The 12,357-nt window shown below is 34.0% G+C and overlaps 1 protein-coding gene across 1 annotated transcript in view; it reads right to left on the reverse strand.

Annotated features, from left to right (window-relative positions):
- CNTN5 (contactin 5) overlaps nt 1–6,536 on the reverse strand; it is a 231,939-nt gene extending 225,403 nt beyond the window's left edge. Inside the window, exons 1-2 of the mRNA XM_041487128.1 lie at nt 6,449–6,536; nt 5,360–5,578 (exon numbers count right to left, since the gene is read on the reverse strand). Of these exons, the coding sequence (XP_041343062.1) occupies nt 5,360–5,578; nt 6,449–6,536 (307 nt within the window). The remainder of the gene's footprint in view (nt 1–5,359; nt 5,579–6,448) is intronic.
- Between the last annotated feature and the right edge of the window lie 5,821 nt (nt 6,537–12,357).

Genomic DNA, 12,357 nt, shown 5'->3' on the forward strand with positions numbered 1-12,357 from the left:
GATGTTCTTTAGTTCTTGCTGAGTAATGCAGATATCCTAACAAAAAACTGCAAATGAGAATAAAGTTTCCTGTACTTTAAAAGCTGTAGCAACTGAAATAGTGTAATTCCTCAACAGTTGCTTTCTTGCCACCATTGTTGATAAAAATCCAGGTCAATAAATACACTGAGAAAATGAATTAATTCCTGGAACCTTGGGAACACAGAGGTGGGCAGGAAAGAAATATGACCCTCTTTAAACTCCTGCAATGGAGCTGCACTGGCACTTTAAGTGTCTGATAATTCTAAGTGCTGTATATCTAAAGAGGAAAAGAAATGAAGTTATTATAAATGTTTTCTTAAATAAGTACCCTCCAAGATACATGACTGGCCTAATCAGTCAGGGAGCCATCTTCTCAGTCTGAGATACTGGTGGGGGGAAACAGCAGAGATATTATGTGAGGGGATATGCTCAGGCAGCCTTCGTATATGGGGAGTATTCCTTCAGGTCTTCTCCCCTGCTTCTGCTCATGTCCCTTTAGGTGCACTTTTTACAGGACCAGGAAGTATGTGTTCCTATTGCTCTATTTTCCACCCCCATGTCTCAAAGATTTCTTAAGCCCATGTAGAGAAGGAAGAATTTCCTAAAGAAAAGCTACGCAAGGAATGTAAAATGATAGAACTTCTAAAGCAGCCTAAAATGAGGGATCACTAACAGACCTTCCATCCTAAAATACAAAGATTGTACTCTGACATCCAGAAAAGTACCTACTTGACACAATGCAGACCAAACTACATGCCTATGACTTAGGTATTAATGTGTTCAGGATACACTAATAAGGTTGAAGAAATTGTTGTTGATAAGACTATACATGCTGCTGAAATCTGTGTATAAGAAGAGGTAATTAAAATTAAGTAAAGCCATTTCATTTCAGGTTGGTCCTACAAATTGAAAGATTCTTTTTGGTATAGGTGGATCACACTATTATGCTACTCACTATCAACCTTGGTTTTGAATTTCTCTCTTTCCATTATTGGTTTTCAGCTTATGCTTGCTGTATGAACTTCAGGTGATGACTCTAATGGATCATCTGATTACCTTTGTTATCATGGAATCAGACAGCTTAACCTGTTTAATATATTCAGAAATATTTCAGATGTATATTCACACTGATTTAAATGGAAATCTATTGCTTTCCCCAAATAAAAGCTAGAAGCTATATTGTTTGATTGTTTAAACATTGAAAAACTGTATTAATACACTAATAAGGTTGAAGAAATTGTTGTTGATAAGACTATACATGCTGCTGAAATCTGTGTATAAGAAGAGGTAATTAAAATTAAGTAAAGCCATTTCATTTCAGGTTGGTCCTACAAATTGAAAGATTCTTTTTGGTATAGGTGGATCACACTATTATGCTACTCACTATCAACCTTGGTTTTGAATTTCTCTCTTTCCATTATTGGTTTTCAGCTTATGCTTGCTGTATGAACTTCAGGTGATGACTCTAATGGATCATCTGATTACCTTTGTTATCATGGAATCAGACAGCTTAACCTGTTTAATATATTCAGAAATATTTCAGATGTATATTCATACTGATTTAAATGGAAACCTATTGCTTTCCCCAAATAAAAGCTATATTGTGTTTTTGTTTAAACATTAAAAAACTGTATTAGCTTCAGTGACAATATTTATTTTACATGTAGGTCCTATGATATAATCTTTCACCTTTACACTTAAGAAATAAAAAAAAAAATACTATTCGTTTTAATATCACTATCATATGTCAAAATATTACATCTTTCAAAATTTCTATATAATAAAAAGAGAAGTTCACAAATTCATCAAGGCAAATTATGTTCCAGTGATTAAATCTCTGTGTAACATATTTATAAATTAACAAAAGTGGCTGAAATTTACAATAATTCTTTTGCATATCTAGAAGCAAAGACATTATATATATATATATATACACATATATACACATGCACATATACACAAGCATATTTGCAACATATGCATTTCTAAAAAAAAAATATACACATATATACACATGCACATATACACAAGCATATTTGCAACATATGAATTTCTAAAAAAAAAAAAAAATTTAATTTTTAAACTGTTTCAGTCAACTTAAAAGCTGAGAAACTTTGAGTCTCCTTTTGAGGTAAACTGAGGCTGATACACATGCCTCAAGGTTTACATATTGATTCTAGTGTGCTGCATGGTGGAGCATTGTACAGTACACACATTATTAAGCTTATACTGCAAAGATTAAATAATTTTCTCATATTTTCAGATTTACCTTTTCTGAAACATGTTTATTTGTTTATGAACCAAGATGATACAAGATTTTACTGTTTCTTCAAAATGCTTTCTCTGTTCTGAAACAAATAAATTGGTTCTAAATTTAGCTTATAATATCTAAACTGCATGCCATATGAATCAATGTTGTCAAATACTTTTAGCAACAGAAAAAAAAATTAGTAGTTTATGTCTATAATTCAGACTGGTAAGTGCTGAATCTAGCTGATGATGGGGAAACAGGAATTCTCATTTTACAAAAATTAGGTTTGTATCTTGCATATCTTGGCATTCATTGATTCAAACACTTTCAGTTGTGACAGGCTCTGCTCTTCATTTTCTTGCAAAATGTGTCAAACCAAAGATAAAAGGACAAAGACAGTCCTTATTCAAAGTTAAGTTCAATTATCGTTACTACAGCAATTCCAAAAATTTTTGAAACAGTAAGAAAATATAAGAGTTTGCAGTTTTATGATTCTTCAAGAGTATTTAATGAATAATTCATACTTTTTATTCACATTTTTTAGTCATGATTTTACACATTCATACACAGTTTGAAGAGAGGGATCACATTGCCTTAGCTGCATGTTTACGCTAAATAATTCCAGATAGTTTAAAGTCAGCAGTGAGCTAGAGCACAGCTCTTTTAATTTAAGATATCAGGAAACACATGTTGAATTGAAAGTGCAAATGAAATAGAATCAAGTCAGTATAAAAGGACCTTTATTACAAGCCATGTCAGGTGTTTGAACATGTCTGCTGGGAAATCATTTGAGAAGTCACTTGAGAGCTGGTATAATTCAGCAGCTAATAAAAGCATTCTTGGGTGCTTTTTATGGCAAACTTCACCCCTGAATTTATGCCATATATTAGGTGTTTGAATTATGCAAATTCTACATTATAATAATCTAAAACATGTTTTCTCTCTTCCTAAAAATGTCCTCTCACTTGAAGCAGTGGTGTCTCATTACTACAGGATGCTGTAACATTTCCTCATTTAGGAAGCCTTGGCTGGTAAACATGACCACTTAACTCTATAATCACATAGCAATTATAGGATGATAACTAGAATATCCTTACTTCAAGGCCTGTAGAAATGGGGGAAAAAAAAACCAAACCAAAACCAGAACCATATAATACCTTGAGGCTAAATCAAAATCAAGAAATTTAGAAATACAAGTAAGGGTAATGGAATAGTCACTTATTCTGATTCTAAATATCAAAGATATTTATTCAGGCATTGAGTTATTAACAGAACTGAGACAGGTTTAGAAAATAAGTTGCATTCAGCTGCCATGACAGATATGTTCAAGTCCTCCTAGATGATGTAGATTATCCTACTTGGTCACGCGCTCATCTTTTCTAAATACTGTCTCATACTGTCTCATAGCTTGTGCTATGCAGGTACTTCAGTTAATCAAGGCCTTTTAAAATATTATCAGGTGACTCAGATTTACCTATTTCTACAAGCGTCTACATAGCTGGATATACCAAGATCTGTAAGTGAAATAAGTCTCCTAGGGCTATTTTGTGTAGTCTTTAGAAGAATGGTGTTCCTCTCTTCTTGGTCAAATACTCCATTCATTAGGCCTTATGAGGTATGGCCCTTTTGCAATTTTGTCTACAGTCAGTGGTTTTTCACTTGCTCCTGAAAAACTGGTGAATCTCAACTACTGAGCTGCAATCTGGCCCCAGTGTTTTGAGGAGAGTCATGACTGCTGACCTAAATCATAGATCATATCTGTGGTACAATGATCATCCTTGAGCTATGATCTCACTGTGCTTTCTGGAGATGTCCAGGATTTCTAGTTCTAGCTTGTACTATATTATTCAAATAGTCTGTATTTTTTTTTTTTCTCCTTCAGTCTCTAGACATTCGTGCTGTAAAAGATCAGGATAATAGACTATAGCTCTAATAATGGACATTAATCTTAACCTGCTCTTAAAAGGTTGTCAGGGAGGAGTTATCAGTGTCTGGTGAATGGGGAAAAACAGAGGACACTCTAATCACTGCTTAAAAGAGTATCACAGTGGAAGAACAAATGTAGAAACATGCCCGTATCCCAGAAATGGTATCAACCAGAATTTATCTGCTGACATCATCAAATTGTTTCTTTTCTAGATCAAACTTTACTCAGGGAACATATTTATGCTTCTATATAAGCCATTTTTCTACACAAACCACATACATACACCATCAATTTTCAATAAATGCAAAACATTTTCTGGGGAAAAAAAATAAGACTTTGCTGAGTCAAAAAGTAGCCTGTTATCACACTCATGATATTGTGTGAATTTCATTGAACTACATACTATTAATCACAATTCTTTCTTATTTTCCATACTTAGATTTAAATGAGGAATATGCTTATACTTATGTATCCTCTAATCTCTCCCTCCCTCCCTCCCCACCTTCCTCTCCTTCCTTCCTTCCTTTCTTTCTTTCTTCCTGGCTTTCTATGTTTTTTGACTGCAATTCAGGTAATTATTGTCACTAAAGAAATGGTATTAGAAATGTGGCTTCTTAAAATGTAACCAAACATGGGAAAATAAGCATTGCTCCTATGAATTATTGCATTTAGAGGTGAACGACACCATATCACACCAGAAACTCTATCCAAGCATGCACATAAGTACATGAATGACACAGCTGACTACACAGAAGAGAAAATTTAGAGAAAAAGTAGTTTTATAAGATTTATGCTTCATGTTCAATTTATATTATTAGCATTCATGATTAAATAAAAAAAAAAACTACAAGGAGAGAAAAAGTGGCTTAGATTTTTCTACTAGATGCAATTGTGCTGTAATGGAATTTCAAATCACTCGTTTGCTATTTTCATGTAGAAACACCTGCATAAAACCATTCTTCATTGGAATCTTTAAGAAAGGATATTTTATCTGGTGATTTTAAGGCTGTTCTGAAGTACCTAAAGGAAAGCAGCTCATTTCCACCTTGTTGCATTCAATAAAATTCAAAATTATGTCTGAGAAATACTGAAGTGGGCTGACAAAAATACACTGATTTTGAAAAATGTTTCCAAGTTTTAGAAGGGGAAGCTACACTTACCATCATGTTTGAAGGTCTCTGAGAAATGGTAGAGGTTTGTTGGGGAGTGATAATGTTGTGTGGCTCCTCTCCAGCCTGGTGAAGATACACTTCCTAATGAAGGACTGCTTAATCGTGGTCTGTTCTTTGAATTAAATGAGGTTAAAGATGAACCACCGGATTTGATTCTTAGGATAGCAGCATATGATGTGGGGAGACCAGGAACAGCTTCTGAATAATCTGGAAAAAAATCCAAAAAAACCCAACAAGATATGAACACTGAATAGAGACTAAGTTTGTCACTTCGCAAAAGAATATTTAGTTAAGCAGTAGAAAAGCATGAAAGTTTTATTTATAAAAGGAATGACAGAAACATACCAGGCTTGATGAGTGACTCAGCTTCTGAAAAGAATTGGATAGCAGCATGGAGCTCTAAGAAAATTTCCCTGCAGCTTCACCACAATATAAAAATCAGGTATTCACTAAATTTCTTACTAATGGAAACATGAGTTTTCAATTTTTTAAATTCTATTTGTATGACCCTATATTTCTATCTCATAGTGGAAAAGTGTCTGTCAGGCCACCATCTTTCCTTCACAGCCTTCCTTCCCTTTGTATGTGCAGTGCAGAAAGACTGACTGAAACTAAGTGTGCCTCTCAGTTCAACACTACTCTGCAAATCAAGCAGGCTAGCTAAAGGGGCCAAGAGTGCCTATATGCACAAATGCCTTTCCCAAAAACATACATATGCTAAAGTCACCTCCTCTGCTGTCTCTTCAAGTTCCCTTTTTTGCCTTTTCTGATATTTAAAGTTTCAGTTTAAAGTTTACAAATAAGAATAGTGCCCAAGTTTTCAGTCCCTTTATAATGTAAAATATAAAGAAAATAAATCATGTTACAATAGATTAAAAACTATAACTCAGGACCTGCAGGAACAAATCAAGCAGAAGTATTGAAATCAGTTGTCCTGAAAATGCAACAATATTAAGGAGGTTAGAGGAACATTCAAAAATATATTCAGAGATGGGCAAAGGGATCCAGACTGCAAATCCAGTGCCTATGAAGGAACAGATCTTTTGGAGGACAATTGGAAGTGCCAAGAAGAAAAACAGATCACTGTTCTGTCATCTCTGCTGGTGATAAATATTTTAAAAACAGACATCCTTTTCACATTGGCATAGTATGTGACATTTGTCATTTTTAGGCTGTGACTCTCCTCTTTGCTTGTGTATGTAACAAAAAAGAGTAATAGGATTCAACAACACTTAAATAGTTCTGACAGCTTCTTTTTCTGAAATATTTTGTGTAGGCAATTTTGTGAAATGATGTTGTTCTGTGTTGCCTCATCAAGTAAAGAAGACTGCAATTCTTCCACTTAAAAAGAAAAATATAATTATATTATTCTTTGCTATTTACCAGCGTGGGGAACACTACTTCTGCAGTAGGGGTTTCAGTCTGAAAGAACAAAATAATCTACAAGGTCTCAGATGGTATGAATGCAAAGTACCATGGGAAAAAAGAAAAGGAAAGGACGTAAAAGTCACTCTACATGGTGAAAAGGTCCTGCAGTAATGATGGTGTTATGTAATCTGTTTTCTGACCTTCTTGCTTTGTTTGGCTGGGATTAGTGATCAATGCGAAATTTCACCCTGACTCCAGTTGCTCTGTCATGCTCATGGGGATGCTGTATCTGAGTAAAGTTTCTCTTGTAAAACATAACTGGAAATGGTTAATAAATTATACATAAGGAAATATTTCTTGTTTTGTTTACTGAAAGTCTGTAGCCTGTGATTGTTACTGACAACTGTAGCAGAAAACACACTTACCTGAAAAAAAAGCCTACTTCCTAATTTGAGCATTCACCTTCAGAGATTTAGACTTCTGAACTGCCTAGTTACAGTGCCTTAATTAGAATATATTTTTATTGGAGTACTATTTACAGTAAAATTATTCCTTTAATTTGGCTTGGATTAGACTTCTGAGATTTGGGAGAATAAATTTATATATTCCATTATTTAAGTACATAGTAGTTAAACTGCTGGAGAATAGATATTACTCTCTAATGTGCTTTTTTACTTTACCAGTCTACCCTAAAAATCCATGAGAAATTTCATCAAAACTACTATGGGTTGTTCTCAAAATGCTGCTGTACTTGGGCTTCACTATGAAAATATGTTTTCCCTAATCTCATTCTGAGAAATAAGTATTTGGGTTGAAACACCCAAAGGTTCCTTCAGCTGCAAGAAGACACAGATAAGGAAGATATAGGCCCAAATGGTAAGGATATAAATCAACTGAAAACCAGCCACAATAAAATCAGTGATTTAGGTTAGCTTTCATAATTTTTTGAACTAGAACTATCAGATTTATAATAATTTTAACAGTGATATGACACTTTTAAGATAGACTATTTCTTTTTAATTTTCTTAATGGATTTCCAACAGCAAACTGATATAATTTTGGTAATTTTTAAATGAATCTGTATCAATTCAATAAATTATTCATGCATCTCTTATTATTTCCAGCACATTCTGCTCTTCAGTCAAATTGATCAGAATCAAGACGGCAAGGAAAACAACACTGCCATAGGTAATAGAGAGCCTGTCTTCCACTGATTACTGAGGGGTCTTTTTTTGCTCTTAGAAAAAAACAAAAATATCAGTTCCAAGATAAAGTGAAATAATTTTATTCCTGTAATTTGTAATATCTATGTCAGGTTAAATTCAACTTTATTTCATGTGTGCTGTTGTGGGACAACAAAGCTAACTCTGAGAGAAAGGGGATCACAAGACAGCAAATGTTTACACAAGTTCCTTGGGTACAGTCCATAGGTGCAAATATAAACCACAAATACTACCCTGTCAAAAATTTTAGTTTGTTTTTAAAGGCACAGCATAGCTCAGTAAAGCTCAAACAATGGCACATAGTAATTTGACCAAAATGCATTCTCTCTTTAAACAGAGAAAAGAGGCAAGGAAAATTCATTTAATCAACCCCAAAATTTCTTTGAAAACTGTCTTTGTAATGTCTGAACTTTATAGAGAGTAAAGGATTCTGACTTCTGGTGTGATGTTTTGTTTTCCTCTATTCCTTTTTTTCTATAAGTGACTCCTGGTCAGTTACTAACTCATTGACATTTCTCAACTATCTAATTAAAATGTAGACTATCTTATAATACTTGCAAATGTGACCTTCATTTGTGTATTTTTGTGAGCTAGCATGTTTAATCTAATGTCCCTAAGAATGATAACCCATTTTTTTCATTGTGACTCTTAATTACATTGTTTCAGTAGAAGTTTTCAGTCTTCTAAGCTTATGGAAATATGTGCATTCATTCTGTACAGTGGATTATATCAGTGTTGCTCCTCAAGGTTTTAAACAGAAATGTTCTTTCTCTGCTGGTCTGTGCATGAACATTTGTTTACTCTTAGACTGCTCAGTGACATGTATCTTGGCAATAACGTGGGAGGGAGATGCAAAAACAGCAGAAATCTGTGGTTGATAACATGTCCATCCAGGTCATCTGCTAAGAGAACTAGGATCACTACTAAAACACAGCAAAATGTGAATAAATAATATTTTTCTGATGAAATTGTAATAACTGCAACAAAAAAGGACGCAAAGCAGACCCAGGAAAACACCAAAACCAAACAAAAACATACACAAAAAAATTCAACCAAAAGCCAACAAACCAAACACACACAAAAAAAAATCCCTCAGAACTAAGAGGAAGCCAGTAGATTTCTCAAGAACTGATTAGTTCATCTGATCCTCCTCTGTGTATTTCCCACTGTGGTGGTTTAGTTTATCTGAAAGAGATTTTATTCTGAAGTCGCTACTCTATCCCACTTATCACTGAAAGCAATAGACAATGCAATACCATTGCATTGTCTATTGACATTGTCTATTGACATTGCATTGTCAAAATCATCAAAATCAAACAAACCATGAGATGGAAGCCTTCACTGGAGACCTTATTTTAAATATTTGGATTCTGGATGTCAGCATGTGAGGCTGGGCTCACTTTACAGGCAGTAGAAAGGAAGAGGAAAATGGCATGTGATATGATAGGCAGTCTCAATAAATGGCTACTTGCCACAGAATGTAAAGGAAAGTAAGATGAATAGCTAACATGTCAACAATTCAATTTTTCAGATCTCAGTTGTCTTAGTCATAGAATTATAGACTCACAATGTTGAAAAAGTCCTCCAAGACCACCAAGTCCAACATTTGACCTATCACAGAACAACTAGACCATTGTACTAAATCCTGTATCTAGTAATTTCTTGAACAACTCCAGAGACAGTGATTCCACCACCTCCCTGGGCAAAGCATGCCAATGCTTAACCACCTTTCCAGCAAAGAAATTATTTGTGATGTCCAATCTGAACATTCTCTGATGCAGCTTGTGGTTATGTCCTCTTGTCCTGTCACTAGTTGCCTGGGAGAAGTAGCTGACCCTGATTTTGCTACAACCTCCTTTCAGGTAGTTGTAGAGAGTGATAAGGTACATCCAGAGCCTCCTTCTCTCTAGTTCTCTCATCATGAATCAATCAAACTTCATCTGTGTCTTTTCTGCTCAAAATATTTGGTTTTTCTGCAAAGGAGTGAAAAATTAAGACATTTGAATTGTTTTCCAAAGAAGCATTGGGGAATGACTTAGAAGGTGGAAGCTCTCAAGGAAAATATATTGGTGATCCTCATCAGCCCTTTTCATCACAGATATGATAGCATGAGGAAGAGAGAAAAGTTATGCATGCAAGGTGGTCTTTCTTTGGGGGAAAAAATATATTTTTCTAGGTCTTTGGCAAAAATAAGTAAACTTTCAATCCAAAAATTGTTCAGTTGAGCTTTTCAGTAGTCCACTATTCAAGATGCATGATGCATGATAACATAACTTGTAAATCTGCGATAGCCTCTTACTTTATAGAATTTGTCTTTTTCTTAGAAATCTGGTCATACAAGGCATCAAATTTAAGAATACAGAATATTGTAGGCATATATTGGAAAAAATAATTAGGGATATATTTTATTTTCCTTTAAAATAACAAAGAGGAAGTGATTTGAAGACTTAAAACATTGACTCACAGATAGTAAAGAATATTTCCAGCGGCTATTAGCAATTGAATCAACATCGTTGGAATATTATACTGTTAGAGCTAATTTAAGACTCATGAATTTTTATGAGGAATTATTTTGAATAATATGAAGATGCTTTTGTAGAGCTAGTCATTGCTTCCCTTCCTACTCAAAAAACAATCTATTTTTCATCTTACTTCCACTTCATACTCATAATTCAGCAAATAGATTACTCAATAATGCCCAATTATTCCCACTTTGCATCCAACATATGACATACACCAGACAAAACAAAATGTACTTTAATACTGAACACCTTCTGCTAGAGAATGCTTCTGACAGCAGTAGTACAAATAATAAAAGTAATAATATATTCCAATTATGGAACAGCATTTGTCCAAAGTAAAGTGGTTTTGAACTGAGAAAATGCTTTGAGTTTATTGTCATATTTTTTTATTGAAACACTTAATGTTGTCTCGTTTAAAGCATGCTAATGTAATATACCAAATAAAATGAGCTAGGGTGTGTTTCTGCCACAACATAGGCTTCAAACACAGTTGTTATGTTCAATGAGTGCTTTGCACCTGTTTTTGAAATTCACTGAAGTCATCTAATGAAAAGGGCTTTTTAGAAGTAAAAAATAGAAAACATTTTAAAGACTCTTCCAATGACATTATTGAAGAAAAATTTTACTCCAAAGAATAGCAACAGACCCCTATTATTTAGTGTATTCCATCTAGTTCAAAATTTATTACTTCTGGTTTTTGCACACTTAAAGACCACAGGTGTGTCTGACACTTTACCACCGTGTGGATTGTTTCTACCTGTTTGTCTAGTAAAAAGGAGTTTTAGGTGAGTTTTTCCTGAAAAATAAGACTTAAAGCAAACAGTGAAGATAGCTGAGGGCATCATTAGTCTCATTCCAACCAAGAAATGCAATGTAAGAATTAGCATATTTTAAATACCTTGTGATCTTTGATCTGAAAGAGAGGTGCTGTTGACTAGATGTAATGAACGTGTGCTCTAAGACACCTATGTAGGTTTGGTTTGTCAATTTTAAGATATACTTCACTGTAGTACTTCTTCAGGTGCTTTCCATATGATATTTTTCAGCCCAAATATGATACATATTCTTCAGCAGGGAAGCATGGAGCATTACTAATGTGAGATTCATAGATTAGCCTACACTGCATGCTTTTAATTGAAATCTTAACTTATTTTCCCCATGGCTGATGATCATCAGAGTGAGCTGTCAATTCTGAATGTGAAGGGAGAACCTGTGACTAAAGGTCAACTATTTCAGCACAAAACAATTAGACTAATTAGATGGAGATAAATCCTTACTTATATCTCTTCCTTCCTGCAATGATATGCATATCAATTTTAGGGGGAAAAAATAATAGATCAATCCACAGCAAAGAAGAAATTTGTATCTGACTATTTTAATATAAAATGTAAATATAAAACTTTTTTATTAATAACATCATCAAGCAGTCAAAATCTTAATAATCAATTAAACAATCAATCAATCAATCAATAAGCAAAGGTAACAATGTAATGTAAATTTTTCTTTTCCCTATGATACACATCCTTACATATTATCCCAATTGGGTGTATGTGTCCATCAGAAACACAGTCTTTCATTCCCTTCAAAAAAATCTATCTCCAGGTTAAAAACTTTTTTTTTTGAGGGAGATAATATATTCTTCCCTTCTCTTGACTACTCTTGTAGTTCCTTCTGGTTTGCTTTAATGTTTGCTAAATATTTTACAGTACACTCTTTACCCTGGCTTGCATCTTTGAGACCTTTTTGTAGCTCAGTCTTCCCTTAGGAATCCTGTGCATTAATCACTGGATGTACTGTCAGTGTAAACAACTATAGTAGCAATTAAACAACTCTTACACAGAGTGAAATTCATTCTTGTGCTCCGGACAAATAG

Source organism: Pyrgilauda ruficollis, unplaced genomic scaffold, assembly GCF_017590135.1.
Source record: "Pyrgilauda ruficollis isolate IOZ18807 unplaced genomic scaffold, ASM1759013v1 scaffold8, whole genome shotgun sequence".
Lineage (NCBI taxonomy): Eukaryota > Metazoa > Chordata > Aves > Passeriformes > Passeridae > Pyrgilauda > Pyrgilauda ruficollis.